Here is a 23,061-nt window from a genome sequence, read left to right as displayed (position 1 = left end):
CCTGCACAGTTCTCTCTTTCTCTCTCCACGTCTGCTCAGCTTCTTTTATTTGAGTACACGTACATGAGTACAGGAATCCACTCAGTACATGCAATCTAAAATAAGTGGTCACAGAGAGGGTCTTAAAGCAGTGTTTCAATCTCAGACCCAAACATCATTATGTTGAACACTATCCAGAACTGACTAGGTGTTTTGGACCTCTTGTTCACCTATGGACCATGACGTTTGAGGGAAAGCATCATTTCAAAAGGGTGATACAAAGTATTTAAAAAATGTTTTGAAAAGTCTAATATCTGTTTTTCAGACCCCACGTACAGCCTCAAATGTCCCCTCTGTTCATGTTGCAATCCTTCCTCAAAACTTTATTTATCATGACTTTTTGGAGTTAACTGAACTTATTTACAGTGGTCAGAATAGTGAGATTCTGCAGGAGTTAGAAGCTTATCTGTCTGGCTTGTCTGCAGCAGATCGCATGCATGTTATTGGGCTAATTCAGTCACATGCTGCTTTGTTCTCTGACACCCCTGTAGGTACGTCTCTCATGTAACATGATGTTGACGTTGATGGTCATGCTCCCATCAGGCAGCACCCGTATCGGCTGAATCCAACAAAACTGTAAGATGGTACATCGCAGGAACATGATGTTTCTGTGCTTTTGTTTTGCATGGAGATTCAACACCTCCGTTTTCCATATCTTTGTCAAATGGCAAGAGGTGTGAAATGCCTGCCACAGGTTCTTGTGATACCCCGCCCTGCCTTTGTCTGCCCCAAACGGGAGACCACGGGGGGCAGGACTAGACAGAAACAACACATTCTGATTGGTCGGTGACAACTTCCTGTGGGCCAAATGTATAAAGGATTGTTCACTTGTGGTCAGGGACTTTCTTTATCTTTTCTATTGGAAGCTGAGGGAAATTTTCCCATCAGTAACTGAGTCTTTCCTATTTCACCTATTTTTCTCATGGCTTCTCTCTCTTTCTCTCTCTCTCTCCCTTTACTCTTTCGTTTCATCTTGGCTTTCTCTGTAATATTGGTACCTTTTTACATACAATATTCACATGTAAGTGCAATAATAATTTACTGGTGTTAATAAATTAGAAACTGCTCATCCTTTTAACCTCTATTGTGCCATGCCTCTTTCTGCCAGGTAACATCAAGTTGGAGTGGTTTGAATACAGTGCTTTTGTAAGTAGAGAGAGAGAGTTTTTTTACTCCACTCTCCCCAGTTTTTACAAAGCGAACAGTGATGCAGTCTGAGGTGAACTTGTTGGAGAACAAGCTGGCTGTGTAGAGTTAGTGGCTGTGGAGTAGTCCGTGCCTACTGGTCCCTAAGCCTGACAAGACATTTTGGTTCCGTACTGATTACAGAAAGGTTAATGCGGTAACTAAGCCAGATTCATTTCCATGAGGAAGAAGGAATAGGGTGGAAATACACAAGACAGATGCCCTGTTTGCAGTAGCCATCGACTCTGTGCTTCTTCGTGGCCTGACTGCTTTGTTTGTCTTTGTGTCGAGATTTAATTGTATGTCTTTCTGTTTATTAAAAATTGGTACCGTTTCTCTCCCTCTTTCCTTGTTGTTTACGTTCCTGTCCTAAACCAGGACGTAACAGACCAGAGAATTGTGTTTCTCATATTCTGAGCGCCCTCCAGGTGCCTTTGGTCAAACTCCAGGCGGGCTGCCATGTGCCTTTTACTAAGGAGTGGTTTAGTAGGCCATTATTATTTTGTGTTCACTGGGACCTTAAAGTAAGTGGTACCCTGTATGACATTGTAGTCTCCCTAGTGTCTTATGTTGTAAACTTTTAGTCCAAAAATAACTGATCTCCAAGACATTTTTGAGAGAATGAATCACACAGTCCAGAAAAAGGGAATAAAAAGGTTTTTATTTCTATTAATGTAAATTTACAATAAGGTATACTGTAATAAACTAACATTTAAAACAGGGTATGTTCAAGTGTACTGTAATGGTGTGTGTGTATTAATAAAATAAATGACAATAATATTAAAATGAATGAATGAATAAAATAAAACAGTGGTGGAGTGGTTAGTAAGATGGAAAGCAGGATCTGATGTCCTGTGTGGTAAAGACTTGCCACGGTGTCGCCCCGGACCAACATCTTGGCCACTCCACCACCCCCCACTCTGGGGACAAAGTTTTGTCTGTTTTTTTACACAACACCATGGCCAGTCTAGTGTTAGACTGGATGTTTGTGTGTTCAGGATAGGTGTGTTAAAATGTTGTGTGTGTAAATTATGTAATAAATGACCAAATAAAATAAAAAACACATAAACAAAATCAACACAAATAATCAAATAAACAAAAATAAATAAACAAAGAGACAAAGTAACAGTACATTAATAAATTAATAGACAGATACACAGACGCATAGACAGACAGACAGACAGATAGTGCTAGAGTGGTTAGTAAGAAGGAGAGCAGGATTTGATCTCCTGCGTGGTAATAAAGACTTGCCACGGTGTCGCCCCGGACCAACGTCTTGGCGACTCCACCACCCCCCGCTCTGGGGACAAAGTTTTCTCTGTTTTTTACACAACACCGTGGCCAGCCTAGTGTGAGACTGGATGTTGGTGCTCAGGATAAGTGTAGTAAAATTTAAATCGTGTATGTAATGGTGTAATTACTAAACAAATTAAAATATAATAAAAAATAAACAAAGAAACAAATGAAGCAGTTGATCTTTCTGGTTCCTTTGGTCCTTTGGATCAGGGTTTTCCTGTGTGGGAACAAATGGATTCCTAACATAAAATAGGTTTCTACCCGGCCTAAAAATACTGTTTTTAATAATATTTTAAAATATTTTTAATGGTGTTTTTTAAATGACTTATAACTAATAAAGCACATTGGTTTCCTACTCCATTTTTCCAAACAAATGCATACTAATAGAATAACTGTTGGAATAGAATTAGCAGAAAAGCAGAACTTCTTTACCTGGTTTGTCAGGTACAATAAGATCCAGTCCATCTGCTGTGGGGTGTCCTGGATGAGTCCATACAGCATACTGATGAGTTTGATCCATCCATCCATCCAGCTGGCTGTCCTGGTCCTAAAATATACAAATGTACATTTGACTACAATAACATCTCTACTCTATAAATATCTACTCTACTGAACAGAAAATCATAAGACATACTTTAACTGATCATCTGGTTCTAAAACCTTACAGCATCTACATTTTTTACAAGTAAGTACACTGTGGTAAGAAATTAAAGAAGTTAAAAAAGCCTCTGGCGTTTAACTGGCGGTTCGCTGGCCTCAGCCAGGGAACTATACAAATCCACTATAAGGTTTGGATGGTCTTGCGTCAGGATCATCCACCCGTTGGTCTTCATAACCGCTTCAGCATTACTACAACAAAAGACATAAATAATGAATTTAGATTTGGATAAATAATTATTCTACTAGAGTACATGCTGTGGAGATTTGAGATCAGGATGTAGATGGAATTGTCATTTACAAGTTGATGAAGGTGAGGGCATCTTGTTTCAAGTGCCGGGCTCGGTAGAGGTCGCCCAGAATCAGGTTCTCTGCAGCACTGGCTACGTCGAGTCTGCTGCAAAGTGCATCCTCACAGATGAGCTTTAGATGATCCAAGCAGTGCTGAGGGGAAGAAAGAGAGAGAGTTACACATAGTGCTATAACCTGGAGATGTGCTCTGTGTGCGCTGATAGTGAGGGGTTAAGAGTGAGTCTGAGAAAGTTATAGTAATCAATAATAGAAACCATCATCTCTTTGTTTTGAAGGTGGATGTGTGCACGAGCTACCATGTCTGCTGCAGCAATGAGCTTTGAGGCCATCTGGTGATCGTTGGGAGATGTTCCGGTGTAGATATACGTAATCATCTCCTCCAAGATGTCGGCCTCCATATCCTTGATGTCCACGCGGCCCTAGAGGGGAAAGCATAACTTAAAAACACTGCTGTAATAAACTGTAAGAGAAAAAGTGGTGTTTAGACTGATCAGCTGAGATATATGGGAAAGACGATTGACTCACCGTTTGGTTCTCTTTCGTGTTATTCATAAACATGCTATGAAAGACGGGACAGCGGGCTGATAAGAGACACAGAAAGAGAGGAGTCAGTATTAGATCAATTTCTGCCTAGAAGTATACTAATTGTCAATATTCTAGCAAATACACTGTGAGTCTCTGTGTTTTTTCTTCTATTAATATATTTTCACGTGGCGACTGTGTTACCTGCTAGGATGGCTTTGTGGGCCTTAAACTCTTGACCAGCCACAGACAGGATGCAGTCAGAATGCAACGATGTGTCCCACAGCTCTCGAAGCTCCTCTGCCATGTTGGGTTCCTGCTTCTTCACCTGTGGCGTGGAGGCGTCCGGATCAATCTCCACTGTAAACTGCAACAATCCAACTCAGCAGTTAGTACAGTCCAGCTACAGAAACTGACACTTAAACACACACAAGCTGAGGATATAATAAAAATGTCTGCAATTAGATTTATACAAACTAACAGAATCCCGCTGATGTTTTAGAAAGACACAGCAGCTTCAGACAATCACGGTGCAACAGTTCATCTTTACATCGACCAGACAGATCATGTTTACTGACACCAGTCACATGGGAAACCAATGTGGCAGCCAATGAGACTTACTTCACAGGTGAGGGTGAGCGTGTCATCCTTTAAGAACCCCAAGTCGTCATCCAGGATGTCACTCCTGTGTACGAAGTCTGGGAATCCTAGCTTGTCGTTCTCATACATCCTGGTGTCGTACTGATTTACTGTAACACAGCAACACACAGACAGGTCATCGCAGCGCTGCAGTCCAGCATTAAAATAATATACAAACATCTGTGTTTACAGATCGTTTTTATCAGAAAATAGTTTGTCTTAAACAAACAAGGTAAACTTACCCAAGGAAAATTCCTCCTGTCCCTCGGCATTGAGCATGGCTAGTTTACAACTAACCCGCACACCTCTGTCTGACCAGAACAAGATAGAATGACAGGTAGCTCTCGTAGTCAGGCTCCACGCCATTGGGGAACAACTGCAGACACCTGAGAATGCAGAGAGGAAGGAAGGAGTGAGAAAATGATCAGCTCCCAGAAAAACGAATGAAGAACTTCAAATGAAGAACTAAGACCAACACCTACCATTGCAGATCTCCACTGGGGTTGGAAATTGTGGAGCTCATGATGGGGACACCATTCACATCGTCAGCAAAGCTGAAGCTGCTGATGGTCCAGACGTATGAATATTTGTCCACTTGGCGCTGAGAGGGCAAATTGTATATATTTTGTCATTCGTTTGCACATTTATTTAACAAATCAAGCAGCAGATCTCAACACAGTTCACTGCAACAACAGAGAGGGAGTGAGCAATGCATTCTAAAATATACAGACAATTATGTATTTGCCTCACAGATGTGCACATACCTGAGTGTGGTCGTAGCTGAGGGCCATTTTGAGGATCTAATGAATCCTTCAGTGGTCCCTCTCAGGTCTCTCCCTCGCTGGGATCTCTCCGTGGAAGCTGTTGCTGGAATCTCTCTCAGGTCTCTCCCTCGCTGGAATCTCTCTCTGTAGAATCTCTTGCAGGAATCACTGTTCAGGAATCTCTGAAGAATAGTCTCTGATCACTAATAATCTGCAATGATGGAGAAAATGACATTGACAAAACACACTCATAGAAATACAGGCTGTGATGGTGTAACTTGAGGGGACACTGAAAACATCTATTCGCTGTATCTACACTTGTTTGTTCATTTTTACACACTCTACAGAGTTTTGAAACGTGAATGTGAAACGTGAAGATGAGCAGACCTCTGGGTTTTGAGCACAATAAACATTCGTCTCGCGTCCTTTGAAGCACCTCTTACAACTAAATCGCGCTAAACTCAAATCGCTCACAGGTTGATATTTATTTGGCTTCGAGTCTCTCTGCAAGTTAATGGCAGTTGTTTCAATAAATAAAACTTCCAAAACACGAGCCCTGCCGATCAAGTGAAAATTATGCTCGTTCTGATGCTTTTATCGTCGATAGTTTTGCTCTCAAAACACAAAGAGGTGACTTGGGAAGTAGAGCGAGTTTACAGGCTAGCCAGCCCGCTAATGCTAATACCATCTCAAATTTTGTTGGTACTCACCAAAAGTGCTGCCGCTCAGTGCTGTTTTTTGTTGAAACTGAGTAGAATTCACATGATTTGTGTTTATAAAACGCGGTTACTATGACAACGACTCTATACGTCCTTCACAACAAAACAACCTGTAATTGTATTATATTATATATAAAGGAGAACAAGATAAAACTAAAAGTTCTCATGTTGATCATATACTGTCAAAGAAAACAAAAGCCATATTTTAGGATGAGGGGTTGACATTTTTATAAAAATGAAGCTCAAGCACAAGGCGTTGTAACAAATTGACGGTTGCCAGATTGTAGTGAATAACTTTTTTTTTTTTTTTATTTGCGTCACATTTGTTCACATACGTCTGCACATCCTGAAAATTAAAGTGCAGAATCTTTATTGTGTTGTTTATTTTGGTTGAATAGTGACATTGGTGCCCGTAAAATGTAATTAAACATCCCGGAAACTAGAGCAAACACGCAAGAACTGGCAACCCAGATTGTAGCGTGCACCCTGACTGTCTTTGTAGTTTTTGTTTTGCTCGAATTCTCTTTTTGATGGCACTTTTGAACCCGACCCAATAAAAATGTTGCACTGGAGTTCTCCTTTTGGCAGTGGTCAGTCTTTTTTACTTCACAATGAGGATCAGAGAGGGTTTTCCTCACCAGACTGAAGTAATGGCACTGAAAATATATCAGTTGTAGAGCTGATATTATAATAGTAACCCTATACTAATATTACTGGTCAGGTAAAAAGGAGGTGAACATGAAGCAGGATCAGGCAAGGAAAAGGCTGGCAGAAACCAGGGACAAAATCTCATGAAGAGCAGACGCCAAACAAAATGTGCTTGTTTTCATAATGTTTTTTTGTTGCTGACATTGTGTCAAGAAGTTAACTTTACTACCATCTGTTCATGAATAATAGTATTGAAGGCGCTATGAGTAGAAGCTGGACGTTCTGTTCAATATGAGGGTGTGCAGGGTGCGTTCCCTGAAGTTGAGATGGCACCCAGAGGCAAGCAGGTGAGGTAAAGTTGGAAATCACACCCTCTGTAGATCTGTTAGAACCTGGTCATTCAGTGCTGGTGCTGAAGCTGGTGCCTTTGAGATGGTTTTAACCTCATAGCGTGCATAGATTAGATGAAGATCATCTGGAAGCAAGGGGTCAGAATGCTGCATCTGCAGTGGGGGCGGTTTTTCATAAGCGATGCAGTGCCATCAACACCCGCGACAACAGTCTTTGTGCATACTGTCTCTTTGCATCCTTAATTCCCAAATGAAGACAGCTCCTCACCACTGCATAGGCTGCAGAGTCCCCAGATGTGAATGCAGCATCCCGTGTAGTGAACGTACGTCCCCTGCCAGTCCAGGCATCTGAGTCAAATGCATTTTGAAGGTGTTTAAGTGTTTAACTGTTTCATACTCAATACGCTTGTTTATTTAGTTGATGACTGTGTCTGTGTAATCTGTGTGGATTTTGATCTGCAAACACTGTCAGTGTTGCTGAACATATGGTTGCAGACTTAGATTCTGTTGCTTTTTGCCACAAGAGGGCAGTTGAAGATCAAAAAACATATCCACATTTCATTAACACTCAACATTAATAAAATTAAGCTCACATGGGTCAACCATCTGAGATTTTAAGATAAAAGATGCCAGATTTTAGGGACACTCCTTGTTGGGATTATTATTATTAATAAAATGATCACACAAACCAATGTGAGCTCCTTCTTCATCAGCTTTGCGCAAAGGGGAGAGAGAGACCTCAGTTTCCTGCACAGTTCTCTCTTTCTCTCTCCACGTCTGCTCAGCTTCTTTTATTTGAGTACACGTACATGAGTACAGGAATCCACTCAGTACATGCAATCTAAAATAAGTGGTCACAGAGAGGGTCTTAAAGCAGTGTTTCAATCTCAGACCCAAACATCATTATGTTGAACACTATCCAGAACTGACTAGGTGTTTTGGACCTCTTGTTCACCTATGGACCATGACGTTTGAGGGAAAGCATCATTTCAAAAGGGTGATACAAAGTATTTAAAAAATGTTTTGAAAAGTCTAATATCTGTTTTTCAGACCCCACGTACAGCCTCAAATGTCCCCTCTGTTCATGTTGCAATCCTTCCTCAAAACTTTATTTATCATGACTTTTTGGAGTTAACTGAACTTATTTACAGTGGTCAGAATAGTGAGATTCTGCAGGAGTTAGAAGCTTATCTGTCTGGCTTGTCTGCAGCAGATCGCATGCATGTTATTGGGCTAATTCAGTCACATGCTGCTTTGTTCTCTGACACCCCTGTAGGTACGTCTCTCATGTAACATGATGTTGACGTTGATGGTCATGCTCCCATCAGGCAGCACCCGTATCGGCTGAATCCAACAAAACTGTAAGATGGTACATCGCAGGAACATGATGTTTCTGTGCTTTTGTTTTGCATGGAGATTCAACACCTCCGTTTTCCATATCTTTGTCAAATGGCAAGAGGTGTGAAATGCCTGCCACAGGTTCTTGTGATACCCCGCCCTGCCTTTGTCTGCCCCAAACGGGAGACCACGGGGGGCAGGACTAGACAGAAACAACACATTCTGATTGGTCGGTGACAACTTCCTGTGGGCCAAATGTATAAAGGATTGTTCACTTGTGGTCAGGGACTTTCTTTATCTTTTCTATTGGAAGCTGAGGGAAATTTTCCCATCAGTAACTGAGTCTTTCCTATTTCACCTATTTTTCTCATGGCTTCTCTCTCTTTCTCTCTCTCTCTCCCTTTACTCTTTCGTTTCATCTTGGCTTTCTCTGTAATATTGGTACCTTTTTACATACAATATTCACATGTAAGTGCAATAATAATTTACTGGTGTTAATAAATTAGAAACTGCTCATCCTTTTAACCTCTATTGTGCCATGCCTCTTTCTGCCAGGTAACATCAAGTTGGAGTGGTTTGAATACAGTGCTTTTGTAAGTAGAGAGAGAGAGTTTTTTTACTCCACTCTCCCCAGTTTTTACAAAGCGAACAGTGATGCAGTCTGAGGTGAACTTGTTGGAGAACAAGCTGGCTGTGTAGAGTTAGTGGCTGTGGAGTAGTCCGTGCCTACTGGTCCCTAAGCCTGACAAGACATTTTGGTTCCGTACTGATTACAGAAAGGTTAATGCGGTAACTAAGCCAGATTCATTTCCATGAGGAAGAAGGAATAGGGTGGAAATACACAAGACAGATGCCCTGTTTGCAGTAGCCATCGACTCTGTGCTTCTTCGTGGCCTGACTGCTTTGTTTGTCTTTGTGTCGAGATTTAATTGTATGTCTTTCTGTTTATTAAAAATTGGTACCGTTTCTCTCCCTCTTTCCTTGTTGTTTACGTTCCTGTCCTAAACCAGGACGTAACAGACCAGAGAATTGTGTTTCTCATATTCTGAGCGCCCTCCAGGTGCCTTTGGTCAAACTCCAGGCGGGCTGCCATGTGCCTTTTACTAAGGAGTGGTTTAGTAGGCCATTATTATTTTGTGTTCACTGGGACCTTAAAGTAAGTGGTACCCTGTATGACATTGTAGTCTCCCTAGTGTCTTATGTTGTAAACTTTTAGTCCAAAAATAACTGATCTCCAAGACATTTTTGAGAGAATGAATCACACAGTCCAGAAAAAGGGAATAAAAAGGTTTTTATTTCTATTAATGTAAATTTACAATAAGGTATACTGTAATAAACTAACATTTAAAACAGGGTATGTTCAAGTGTACTGTAATGGTGTGTGTGTATTAATAAAATAAATGACAATAATATTAAAATGAATGAATGAATAAAATAAAACAGTGGTGGAGTGGTTAGTAAGATGGAAAGCAGGATCTGATGTCCTGTGTGGTAAAGACTTGCCACGGTGTCGCCCCGGACCAACATCTTGGCCACTCCACCACCCCCCACTCTGGGGACAAAGTTTTGTCTGTTTTTTTACACAACACCGTGGCCAGTCTAGTGTTAGACTGGATGTTTGTGTGTTCAGGATAGGTGTTGTAAAATGTTGTGTGTGTAAATTATGTAATAAATGACCAAATAAAATAAAAAACACATAAACAAAATCAACACAAATAATCAAATAAACAAAAATAAATAAACAAAGAGACAAAGTAACAGTACATTAATAAATTAATAGACAGATACACAGACGCATAGACAGACAGACAGACAGATAGTGCTAGAGTGGTTAGTAAGAAGGAGAGCAGGATTTGATCTCCTGCGTGGTAATAAAGACTTGCCACGGTGTCGCCCCGGACCAACGTCTTGGCCGACTCCACCACCCCCCGCTCTGGGGACAAAGTTTTCTCTGCTTTTTACACAACACCGTGGCCAGCCTAGTGTGAGACTGGATGTTGGTGCTCAGGATAAGTGTAGTAAAATTTAAATCGTGTAAGTAATGGTGTAATTACTAAACAAATTAAAATATAATAAAAAATAAACAAAGAAACAAATGAAGCAGTTGATCTTTCTGGTTCCTTTGGTCCTTTGGATCAGGGTTTTCCTGTGTGGGAACAAATGGATTCCTAACATAAAATAGGTTTCTACCCGGCCTAAAAATACTGTTTTTAATAATATTTTTAAATATTTTAATGGTGTTTTTTAAATGACTTATAACTAATAAAGCACATTGGTTTCCTACTCCATTTTTCCAAACAAATGCATACTAATAGAATAACTGTTGGAATAGAATTAGCAGAAAAGCAGAACTTCTTTACCTGGTTTGTCAGGTACAATAAGATCCAGTCCATCTGCTGTGGGGTGTCCTGGATGAGTCCATACAGCATACTGATGAGTTTGATCCATCCATCCATCCATTCAGCTGGCTGTCCTGGTCCTAAAATATACAAATGTACATTTGACTACAATAACATCTCTACTCTATAAATATCTACTCTACTGAACAGAAAATCATAAGACATACTTTAACTGATCATCTGGTTCTAAAACCTTACAGCATCTACATTTTTTACAAGTAAGTACACTGTGGTAAGAAATTAAAGAAGTTAAAAAAGCCTCTGGCGTTTAACTGGCGGTTCGCTGGCCTCAGCCAGGGAACTATACAAATCCACTATAAGGTTTGGATGGTCTTGCGTCAGGATCATCCACCCGTTGGTCTTCATAACCGCTTCAGCATTACTACAACAAAAGACATAAATAATGAATTTAGATTTGGATAAATAATTATTCTACTAGAGTACATGCTGTGGAGATTTGAGATCAGGATGTAGATGGAATTGTCATTTACAAGTTGATGAAGGTGAGGGCATCTTGTTTCAAGTGCCGGGCTCGGTAGAGGTCGCCCAGAATCAGGTTCTCTGCAGCACTGGCTACGTCGAGTCTGCTGCAAAGTGCATCCTCACAGATGAGCTTTAGATGATCCAAGCAGTGCTGAGGGGAAGAAAGAGAGAGAGTTACACATAGTGCTATAACCTGGAGATGTGCTCTGTGTGCGCTGATAGTGAGGGGTTAAGAGTGAGTCTGAGAAAGTTATAGTAATCAATAATAGAAACCATCATCTCTTTGTTTTGAAGGTGGATGTGTGCACGAGCTACCATGTCTGCTGCAGCAATGAGCTTTGAGGCCATCTGGTGAACGTTGGGAGATGTTCCGGTGTAGATATACGTAATCATCTCCTCCAAAATGTCGGCCTCCATATCCTTGATGTCCACGCGGCCCTAGAGGGGAAAGCATAACTTAAAAACACTGCTGTAATAAACTGTAAGAGAAAAAGTGGTGTTTAGACTGATCAGCTGAGATATATGGGAAAGACGATTGACTCACCGTTTGGTTCTCTTTCGTGTTATTCATAAACATGCTATGAAAGACGGGACAGCGGGCTGATAAGAGACACAGAAAGAGAGGAGTCAGTATTAGATCAATTTCTGCCTAGAAGTATACTAATTGTCAATATTCTAGCAAATACACTGTGAGTCTCTGTGTTTTTTCTTCTATTAATATATTTTCACGTGGCGACTGTGTTACCTGCTAGGATGGCTTTGTGGGCCTTAAACTCTTGACCAGCCACAGACAGGATGCAGTCAGAATGCAACGATGTGTCCCACAGCTCTCGAAGCTCCTCTGCCATGTTGGGTTCCTGCTTCTTCACCTGTGGCGTGGAGGCGTCCGGATCAATCTCCACTGTAAACTGCAACAATCCAACTCAGCAGTTAGTACAGTCCAGCTACAGAAACTGACACTTAAACACACACAAGCTGAGGATATAATAAAAATGTCTGCAATTAGATTTATACAAACTAACAGAATCCCGCTGATGTTTTAGAAAGACACAGCAGCTTCAGACAATCACGGTGCAACAGTTCATCTTTACATCGACCAGACAGATCATGTTTACTGACACCAGTCACATGGGAAACCAATGTGGCAGCCAATGAGACTTACTTCACAGGTGAGGGTGAGCGTGTCATCCTTTAAGAACCCCAAGTCGTCATCCAGGATGTCACTCCTGTGTACGAAGTCTGGGAATCCTAGCTTGTCGTTCTCATACATCCTGGTGTCGTACTGATTTACTGTAACACAGCAACACACAGACAGGTCATCTCAGCGCTGCAGTCCAGCATTAAAATAATATACAATCATCTGTGTTTACAGATCGTTTTTATCAGAAAATAGTTTGTCTTAAACAAACAAGGTAAACTTACCCAAGGAAAATTCCTCCTGTCCCTCGGCATTGAGCATGGCTAGTTTACAACTAACCCGCACACCTCTGTCTGACCAGAACAAGATAGAATGACAGGTAGCTCTCGTAGTCAGGCTCCACGCCATTGGGGAACAACTGCAGACACCTGAGAATGCAGAGAGGAAGGAAGGAGTGAGAAAATGATCAGCTCCCAGAAAAACGAATGAAGAACTTCAAATGAAGAACTAAGACCAACACCTACCATTGCAGATCTCCACTGGGGTTGGAAATTGTGGAGCTCATGATGGGGACACCATTCACATCGTCAGCAAAGCTGAAGCTGCTGATGGTCCAGACGTATGAATATTTGTCCACTTGGCGCTGAGAGGGCAAATTGTATATATTTTGTCATTCGTTTGCACATTTATTTAACAAATCAAGCAGCAGATCTCAACACAGTTCACTGCAACAACAGAGAGGGAGTGAGCAATGCATTCTAAAATATACAGACAGTTATGTATTTGCCTCACAGATGTGCACATACCTGAGTGTGGTCGTAGCTGAGGGCCATTTTGAGGATCTAATGAATCCTTCAGTGGTCCCTCTCAGGTCTCTCCCTCGCTGGGATCTCTCCGTGGAAGCTGTTGCTGGAATCTCTCTCAGGTCTCTCCCTCGCTGGAATCTCTCTCTGTAGAATCTCTTGCAGGAATCACTGTTCAGGAATCTCTGAAGAATAGTCTCTGATCACTAATAATCTGCAATGATGGAGAAAATGACATTGACAAAACACACTCATAGAAATACAGGCTGTGATGGTGTAACTTGAGGGGACACTGAAAACATCTATTCGCTGTATCTACACTTGTTTGTTCATTTTTACACACTCTACAGAGTTTTGAAACGTGAATGTGAAACGTGAAGATGAGCAGACCTCTGGGTTTTGAGCACAATAAACATTCGTCTCGCGTCCTTTGAAGCACCTCTTACCACTAAATCGCGCTAAACTCAAATCGCTCACAGGTTGATATTTATTTGGCTTCGAGTCTCTCTGCAAGTTAATGGCAGTTGTTTCAATAAATAAAACTTCCAAAACACGAGCCCTGCCGATCAAGTGAAAATTATGCTCGTTCTGATGCTTTTATCGTCGATAGTTTTGCTCTCCAAACACAAAGAGGTGACTTGGGAAGTAGAGCGAGTTTACAGGCTAGCCAGCCCGCTAATGCTAATACCATCTCAAATTTTGTTGGTACTCACCAAAAGTGCTGCCGCTCAGTGCTGTTTTATGTTGAAACTGAGTAGAATTCACATGATTTGTGTTTATAAAACGCGGTTACTATGACAACGACTCTATACGTCCTTCACAACAAAACAACCTGTAATTGTATTATATTATATATAAAGGAGAACAAGATAAAACTAAAAGTTCTCATGTTGATCATATACTGTCAAAGAAAACAAAAGCCATATTTTAGGATGAGGGGTTGACATTTTTATAAAAATGAAGCTCAAGCACAAGGCGTTGTAACAAATTGACGGTTGCCAGATTGTAGTGAATAACTTTTTTTATTTTATTTGCGTCACATTTGTTCACATACGTCTGCACATCCTGAAAATTAAAGTGCAGAATCTTTATTGTGTTGTTTATTTTGGTTGAATAGTGACATTGGTGCCCGTAAAATGTAATTAAACATCCCGGAAACTAGAGCAAACACGCAAGAACTGGCAACCCAGATTGTAGCGTGCACCCTGACTGTCTTTGTAGTTTTTGTTTTGCTCGAATTCTCTTTTTGATGGCACTTTTGAACCGGACCCAATAAAAATGTTGCACTGGAGTTCTCCTTTCGGCAGTGGTCAGTCTTTTTTACTTCACAATGAGGATCAGAGAGGGTTTTCCTCACCAGACTGAAGTAATGGCACTGAAAATATATCAGTTGTAGAGCTGATATTATAATAGTAACCCTATACTAATATTACTGGTCAGGTAAAAAGGAGGTGAACATGAAGCAGGATCAGGCAAGGAAAAGGCTGGCAGAAACCAGGGACAAAATCTCATGATGAGCAGACGCCAAACAAAATGTGCTTGTTTTCATAATGTTTTTTTGTTGCTGACATTGTGTCAAGAAGTTAACTTTACTACCATCTGTTCATGAATAATAGTATTGAAGGCGCTATGAGTAGAAGCTGGACGTTCTGTTCAATATGAGGGTGTGCAGGGTGCGTTCCCTGAAGTTGAGATGGCACCCAGAGGCAAGCAGGTGAGGTAAAGTTGGAAATCACACCCTCTGTAGATCTGTTAGAACCTGGTCATTCAGTGCTGGTGCTGAAGCTGGTGCCTTTGAGATGGTTTTAACCTCATAGCGTGCATAGATTAGATGAAGATCATCTGGAAGCAAGGGGTCAGAATGCTGCATCTGCAGTGGGGGCGGTTTTTCATAAGCGATGCAGTGCCATCAACACCCGCGACAACAGTCTTTGTGCATACTGTCTCTTTGCATCCTTAATTCCCAAATGAAGACAGCTCCTCACCACTGCATAGGCTGCAGAGTCCCCAGATGTGAATGCAGCATCCCGTGTAGTGAACGTACGTCCCCTGCCAGTCCAGGCATCTGAGTCAAATGCATTTTGAAGGTGTTTAAGTGTTTAACTGTTTCATACTCAATACGCTTGTTTATTTAGTTGATGACTGTGTCTGTGTAATCTGTGTGGATTTTGATCTGCAAACACTGTCAGTGTTGCTGAACATATGGTTGCAGACTTAGATTCTGTTGCTTTTTGCCACAAGAGGGCAGTTGAAGATCAAAAAACATATCCACATTTCATTAACACTCAACATTAATAAAATTAAGCTCACATGGGTCAACCATCTGAGATTTTAAGATAAAAGATGCCAGATTTTAGGGACACTCCTTGTTGGGATTATTATTATTAATAAAATGATCACACAAACCAATGTGAGCTCCTTCTTCATCAGCTTTGCGCAAAGGGGAGAGAGAGACCTCAGTTTCCTGCACAGTTCTCTCTTTCTCTCTCCACGTCTGCTCAGCTTCTTTTATTTGAGTACACGTACATGAGTACAGGAATCCACTCAGTACATGCAATCTAAAATAAGTGGTCACAGAGAGGGTCTTAAAGCAGTGTTTCAATCTCAGACCCAAACATCATTATGTTGAACACTATCCAGAACTGACTAGGTGTTTTGGACCTCTTGTTCACCTATGGACCATGACGTTTGAGGGAAAGCATCATTTCAAAAGGGTGATACAAAGTATTTAAAAAATGTTTTGAAAAGTCTAATATCTGTTTTTCAGACCCCACGTACAGCCTCAAATGTCCCCTCTGTTCATGTTGCAATCCTTCCTCAAAACTTTATTTATCATGACTTTTTGGAGTTAACTGAACTTATTTACAGTGGTCAGAATAGTGAGATTCTGCAGGAGTTAGAAGCTTATCTGTCTGGCTTGTCTGCAGCAGATCGCATGCATGTTATTGGGCTAATTCAGTCACATGCTGCTTTGTTCTCTGACACCCCTGTAGGTACGTCTCTCATGTAACATGATGTTGACGTTGATGGTCATGCTCCCATCAGGCAGCACCCGTATCGGCTGAATCCAACAAAACTGTAAGATGGTACATCGCAGGAACATGATGTTTCTGTGCTTTTGTTTTGCATGGAGATTCAACACCTCCGTTTTCCATATCTTTGTCAAATGGCAAGAGGTGTGAAATGCCTGCCACAGGTTCTTGTGATACCCCGCCCTGCCTTTGTCTGCCCCAAACGGGAGACCACGGGGGGCAGGACTAGACAGAAACAACACATTCTGATTGGTCGGTGACAACTTCCTGTGGGCCAAATGTATAAAGGATTGTTCACTTGTGGTCAGGGACTTTCTTTATCTTTTCTATTGGAAGCTGAGGGAAATTTTCCCATCAGTAACTGAGTCTTTCCTATTTCACCTATTTTTCTCATGGCTTCTCTCTCTTTCTCTCTCTCTCTCCCTTTACTCTTTCGTTTCATCTTGGCTTTCTCTGTAATATTGGTACCTTTTTACATACAATATTCACATGTAAGTGCAATAATAATTTACTGGTGTTAATAAATTAGAAACTGCTCATCCTTTTAACCTCTATTGTGCCATGCCTCTTTCTGCCAGGTAACATCAAGTTGGAGTGGTTTGAATACAGTGCTTTTGTAAGTAGAGAGAGAGAGTTTTTTTACTCCACTCTCCCCAGTTTTTACAAAGCGAACAGTGATGCAGTCTGAGGTGAACTTGTTGGAGAACAAGCTGGCTGTGTAGAGTTAGTGGCTGTGGAGTAGTCCGTGCCTACTGGTCCCTAAGCCTGACAAGACATTTTGGTTCCGTACTGATTACAGAAAGGTTAATGCGGTAACTAAGCCAGATTCATTTCCATGAGGAAGAAGGAATAGGGTGGAAATACACAAGACAGATGCCCTGTTTGCAGTAGCCATCGACTCTGTGCTTCTTCGTGGCCTGACTGCTTTGTTTGTCTTTGTGTCGAGATTTAATTGTATGTCTTTCTGTTTATTAAAAATTGGTACCGTTTCTCTCCCTCTTTCCTTGTTGTTTACGTTCCTGTCCTAAACCAGGACGTAACAGACCAGAGAATTGTGTTTCTCATATTCTGAGCGCCCTCCAGGTGCCTTTGGTCAAACTCCAGGCGGGCTGCCATGTGCCTTTTACTAAGGAGTGGTTTAGTAGGCCATTATTATTTTGTGTTCACTGGGACCTTAAAGTAAGTGGTACCCTGTATGACATTGTAGTCTCCCTAGTGTCTTATGTTGTAAACTTTTAGTCCAAAAATAACTGATCTCCAAGACATTTTTGAGAGAATGAATCACACAGTCCAGAAAAAGGGAATAAAAAGGTTTTTATTTCTATTAATGTAAATTTACAATAAGGTATACTGTAATAAACTAACATTTAAAACAGGGTATGTTCAAGTGTACTGTAATGGTGTGTGTGTATTAATAAAATAAATGACAATAATATTAAAATGAATGAATGAATAAAATAAAACAGTGGTGGAGTGGTTAGTAAGATGGAAAGCAGGATCTGATGTCCTGTGTGGTAAAGACTTGCCACGGTGTCGCCCCGGACCAACATCTTGGCCACTCCACCACCCCCCACTCTGGGGACAAAGTTTTGTCTGTTTTTTTACACAACACCGTGGCCAGTCTAGTGTTAGACTGGATGTTTGTGTGTTCAGGATAGGTGTTGTAAAATGTTGTGTGTGTAAATTATGTAATAAATGACCAAATAAAATAAAAAACACATAAACAAAATCAACACAAATAATCAAATAAACAAAAATAAATAAACAAAGAGACAAAGTAACAGTACATTAATAAATTAATAGACAGATACACAGACGCATAGACAGACAGACAGACAGATAGTGCTAGAGTGGTTAGTAAGAAGGAGAGCAGGATTTGATCTCCTGCGTGGTAATAAAGACTTGCCACGGTGTCGCCCCGGACCAACGTCTTGGCGACTCCACCACCCCCCGCTCTGGGGACAAAGTTTTCTCTGTTTTTTACACAACACCGTGGCCAGCCTAGTGTGAGACTGGATGTTGGTGCTCAGGATAAGTGTAGTAAAATTTAAATCGTGTAAGTAATGGTGTAATTACTAAACAAATTAAAATATAATAAAAAATAAACAAAGAAACAAATGAAGCAGTTGATCTTTCTGGTTCCTTTGGTCCTTTGGATCAGGGTTTTCCTGTGTGGGAACAAATGGATTCCTAACATAAAATAGGTTTCTACCCGGCCTAAAAATACTGTTTTTAATAATATTTTTAAATATTTTTAATGGTGTTTTTTAAATGACTTATAACTAATAAAGCACATTGGTTTCCTACTCCATTTTTCCAAACAAATGCATACTAATAGAATAACTGTTGGAATAGAATTAGCAGAAAAGCAGAACTTCTTTACCTGGTTTGTCAGGTACAATAAGATCCAGTCCATCTGCTGTGGGGTGTCCTGGATGAGTCCATACAGCATACTGATGAGTTTGATCCATCCATCCATCCATCAGCTGGCTGTCCTGGTCCTAAAATATACAAATGTACATTTGACTACAATAACATCTCTACTCTATAAATATCTACTCTACTGAACAGAAAATCATAAGACATACTTTAACTGATCATCTGGTTCTAAAACCTTACAGCATCTACATTTTTTACAAGTAAGTACACTGTGGTAAGAAATTAAAGAAGTTAAAAAAGCCTCTGGCGTTTAACTGGCGGTTCGCTGGCCTCAGCCAGGGAACTATACAAATCCACTATAAGGTTTGGATGGTCTTGCGTCAGGATCATCCACCCGTTGGTCTTCATAACCGCTTCAGCATTACTACAACAAAAGACATAAATAATGAATTTAGATTTGGATAAATAATTATTCTACTAGAGTACATGCTGTGGAGATTTGAGATCAGGATGTAGATGGAATTGTCATTTACAAGTTGATGAAGGTGAGGGCATCTTGTTTCAAGTGCCGGGCTCGGTAGAGGTCGCCCAGAATCAGGTTCTCTGCAGCACTGGCTACGTCGAGTCTGCTGCAAAGTGCATCCTCACAGATGAGCTTTAGATGATCCAAGCAGTGCTGAGGGGAAGAAAGAGAGAGAGTTACACATAGTGCTATAACCTGGAGATGTGCTCTGTGTGCGCTGATAGTGAGGGGTTAAGAGTGAGTCTGAGAAAGTTATAGTAATCAATAATAGAAACCATCATCTCTTTGTTTTGAAGGTGGATGTGTGCACGAGCTACCATGTCTGCTGCAGCAATGAGCTTTGAGGCCATCTGGTGAACGTTGGGAGATGTTCCGGTGTAGATATACGTAATCATCTCCTCCAAGATGTCGGCCTCCATATCCTTGATGTCCACGCGGCCCTAGAGGGGAAAGCATAACTTAAAAACACTGCTGTAATAAACTGTAAGAGAAAAAGTGGTGTTTAGACTGATCAGCTGAGATATATGGGAAAGACGATTGACTCACCGTTTGGTTCTCTTTCGTGTTATTCATAAACATGCTATGAAAGACGGGACAGCGGGCTGATAAGAGACACAGAAAGAGAGGAGTCAGTATTAGATCAATTTCTGCCTAGAAGTATACTAATTGTCAATATTCTAGCAAATACACTGTGAGTCTCTGTGTTTTTTCTTCTATTAATATATTTTCACGTGGCGACTGTGTTACCTGCTAGGATGGCTTTGTGGGCCTTAAACTCTTGACCAGCCACAGACAGGATGCAGTCAGAATGCAACGATGTGTCCCACAGCTCTCGAAGCTCCTCTGCCATGTTGGGTTCCTGCTTCTTCACCTGTGGCGTGGAGGCGTCCGGATCAATCTCCACTGTAAACTGCAACAATCCAACTCAGCAGTTAGTACAGTCCAGCTACAGAAACTGACACTTAAACACACACAAGCTGAGGATATAATAAAAATGTCTGCAATTAGATTTATACAAACTAACAGAATCCCGCTGATGTTTTAGAAAGACACAGCAGCTTCAGACAATCACGGTGCAACAGTTCATCTTTACATCGACCAGACAGATCATGTTTACTGACACCAGTCACATGGGAAACCAATGTGGCAGCCAATGAGACTTACTTCACAGGTGAGGGTGAGCGTGTCATCCTTTAAGAACCCCAAGTCGTCATCCAGGATGTCACTCCTGTGTACGAAGTCTGGGAATCCTAGCTTGTCGTTCTCATACATCCTGGTGTCGTACTGATTTACTGTAACACAGAAACACACAGACAGGTCATCGCAGCGCTGCAGTCCAGCATTAAAATAATATACAAACATCTGTGTTTACAGATCGTTTTTATCAGAAAATAGTTTGTCTTAAACAAACAAGGTAAACTTACCCAAGGAAAATTCCTCCTGTCCCTCGGCATTGAGCATGGCTAGTTTACAACTAACCCGCACACCTCTGTCTGACCAGAACAAGATAGAATGACAGGTAGCTCTCGTAGTCAGGCTCCATGCCATTGGGGAACAACTGCAGACACCTGAGAATGCAGAGAGGAAGGAAGGAGTGAGAAAATGATCAGCTCCCAGAAAAACGAATGAAGAACTTCAAATGAAGAACTAAGACCAACACCTACCATTGCAGATCTCCACTGGGGTTGGAAATTGTGGAGCTCATGATGGGGACACCATTCACATCGTCAGCAAAGCTGAAGCTGCTGATGGTCCAGACGTATGAATATTTGTCCACTTGGCGCTGAGAGGGCAAATTGTATATATTTTGTCATTCGTTTGCACATTTATTTAACAAATCAAGCAGCAGATCTCAACACAGTTCACTGCAACAACAGAGAGGGAGTGAGCAATGCATTCTAAAATATACAGACAGTTATGTATTTGCCTCACAGATGTGCACATACCTGAGTGTGGTCGTAGCTGAGGGCCATTTTGAGGATCTAATGAATCCTTCAGTGGTCCCTCTCAGGTCTCTCCCTCGCTGGGATCTCTCCGTGGAAGCTGTTGCTGGAATCTCTCTCAGGTCTCTCCCTCGCTGGAATCTCTCTCTGTAGAATCTCTTGCAGGAATCACTGTTCAGGAATCTCTGAAGAATAGTCTCTGATCACTAATAATCTGCAATGATGGAGAAAATGACATTGACAAAACACACTCATAGAAATACAGGCTGTGATGGTGTAACTTGAGGGGACACTGAAAACATCTATTCGCTGTATCTACACTTGTTTGTTCATTTTTACACACTCTACAGAGTTTTGAAACGTGAATGTGAAACGTCAAGATGAGCAGACCTCTGGGTTTTGAGCACAATAAACATTCGTCTCGCGTCCTTTGAAGCACCTCTTACAACTAAATCGCGCTAAACTCAAATCGCTCACAGGTTGATATTTATTTGGCTTCGAGTCTCTCTGCAAGTTAATGGCAGTTGTTTCAATAAATAAAACTTCCAAAACACGAGCCCTGCCGATCAAGTGAAAATTATGCTCGTTCTGATGCTTTTATCGTCGATAGTTTTGCTCTCAAAACACAAAGAGGTGACTTGGGAAGTAGAGCGAGTTTACAGGCTAGCCAGCCCGCTAATGCTAATACCATCTCAAATTTTGTTGGTACTCACCAAAAGTGCTGCCGCTCAGTGCTGTTTTATGTTGAAACTGAGTAGAATTCACATGATTTGTGTTTATAAAACGCGGTTACTATGACAACGACTCTATACGTCCTTCACAACAAAACAACCTGTAATTGTATTATATTATATATAAAGGAGAACAAGATAAAACTAAAAGTTCTCATGTTGATCATATACTGTCAAAGAAAACAAAAGCCATATTTTAGGATGAGGGGTTGACATTTTTATAAAAATGAAGCTCAAGCACAAGGCGTTGTAACAAATTGACGGTTGCCAGATTGTAGTGAATAACTTTTTTTTTTTTTTTATTTGCGTCACATTTGTTCACATACGTCTGCACATCCTGAAAATTAAAGTGCAGAATCTTTATTGTGTTGTTTATTTTGGTTGAATAGTGACATTGGTGCCCGTAAAATGTATTTAAACATCCCGGAAACTAGAGCAAACACGCAAGAACTGGCAACCCAGATTGTAGCGTGCACCCTGACTGTCTTTGTAGTTTTTGTTTTGCTCGAATTCTCTTTTTGATGGCACTTTTGAACCGGACCCAATAAAAATGTTGCACTGGAGTTCTCCTTTCGGCAGTGGTCAGTCTTTTTTACTTCACAATGAGGATCAGAGAGGGTTTTCCTCACCAGACTGAAGTAATGGCACTGAAAATATATCAGTTGTAGAGCTGATATTATAATAGTAACCCTATACGAATATTACTGGTCAGGTAAAAAGGAGGTGAACATGAAGCAGGATCAGGCAAGGAAAAGGCTGGCAGAAACCAGGGACAAAATCTCATGATGAGCAGACGCCAAACAAAATGTGCTTGTTTTCATAATGTTTTTTTGTTGCTGACATTGTGTCAAGAAGTTAACTTTACTACCATCTGTTCACGAATAATAGTATTGAAGGCGCTATGAGTAGAAGCTGGACGTTCTGTTCAATATGAGGGTGTGCAGGGTGCGTTCCCTGAAGTTGAGATGGCACCCAGAGGCAAGCAGGTGAGGTAAAGTTGGAAATCACACCCTCTGTAGATCTGTTAGAACCTGGTCATTCAGTGCTGGTGCTGAAGCTGGTGCCTTTGAGATGGTTTTAACCTCATAGCGTGCATAGATTAGATGAAGATCATCTGGAAGCAAGGGGTCAGAATGCTGCATCTGCAGTGGGGGCGGTTTT

General features: G+C 41.1%; 2 protein-coding genes and 2 long non-coding RNA genes across 4 annotated transcripts; all 4 read right to left on the bottom strand.

Moving 5' to 3' along the window:
• Positions 1–2,448: 2,448 nt before the first annotated feature.
• On the bottom strand, positions 2,449–4,979 carry LOC114800522 (speckle-type POZ protein A-like). Its single transcript, XM_028997996.1, has 8 exons — positions 4,893–4,979; positions 4,633–4,760; positions 4,216–4,378; positions 4,015–4,070; positions 3,786–3,908; positions 3,479–3,621; positions 2,953–3,369; positions 2,449–2,737 (listed from the first exon to the last, which is right to left on the bottom strand). Exons 1-7 carry the CDS (start codon positions 4,927–4,929, stop codon positions 3,237–3,239), a joined length of 783 nt encoding a protein of 260 aa, XP_028853829.1. The 5' UTR covers positions 4,930–4,979; the 3' UTR covers positions 2,449–2,737; positions 2,953–3,236.
• Positions 4,980–10,401: 5,422 nt separating this feature from the next.
• Positions 10,402–11,725, bottom strand: LOC114800845 (uncharacterized). Its single transcript, XR_003751444.1, has 4 exons — positions 11,667–11,725; positions 11,360–11,502; positions 10,830–11,250; positions 10,402–10,615 (listed from the first exon to the last, which is right to left on the bottom strand). It is a non-coding gene; the product is annotated as an uncharacterized LOC114800845 (long non-coding RNA).
• Positions 11,726–13,045: 1,320 nt separating this feature from the next.
• Positions 13,046–14,189, bottom strand: LOC114787335 (uncharacterized). The gene is made up of 3 exons (XR_003749429.1): positions 14,006–14,189; positions 13,296–13,506; positions 13,046–13,132 (listed from the first exon to the last, which is right to left on the bottom strand). It is a non-coding gene; the product is annotated as an uncharacterized LOC114787335 (long non-coding RNA).
• Positions 14,190–18,825: 4,636 nt separating this feature from the next.
• LOC114800391 (speckle-type POZ protein A-like) lies at positions 18,826–22,066 on the bottom strand. The gene is made up of 10 exons (XM_028997710.1): positions 21,883–22,066; positions 21,173–21,383; positions 20,891–21,009; positions 20,651–20,794; positions 20,391–20,518; positions 19,974–20,136; positions 19,773–19,828; positions 19,544–19,666; positions 19,237–19,379; positions 18,826–19,127 (listed from the first exon to the last, which is right to left on the bottom strand). The coding sequence occupies exons 4-10, from the start codon at positions 20,772–20,774 to the stop codon at positions 18,995–18,997; spliced, it is 870 nt and encodes a 289-aa protein (XP_028853543.1). The 5' UTR covers positions 20,775–20,794; positions 20,891–21,009; positions 21,173–21,383; positions 21,883–22,066; the 3' UTR covers positions 18,826–18,994.
• Between the last annotated feature and the right edge of the window lie 995 nt (positions 22,067–23,061).

This window comes from Denticeps clupeoides, chromosome 1 (assembly GCF_900700375.1).
Source record: "Denticeps clupeoides chromosome 1, fDenClu1.1, whole genome shotgun sequence".
NCBI classification, from domain to species: domain Eukaryota; kingdom Metazoa; phylum Chordata; class Actinopteri; order Clupeiformes; family Denticipitidae; genus Denticeps; species Denticeps clupeoides.
This window is presented reverse-complemented; position numbering and strand designations above follow the sequence as displayed.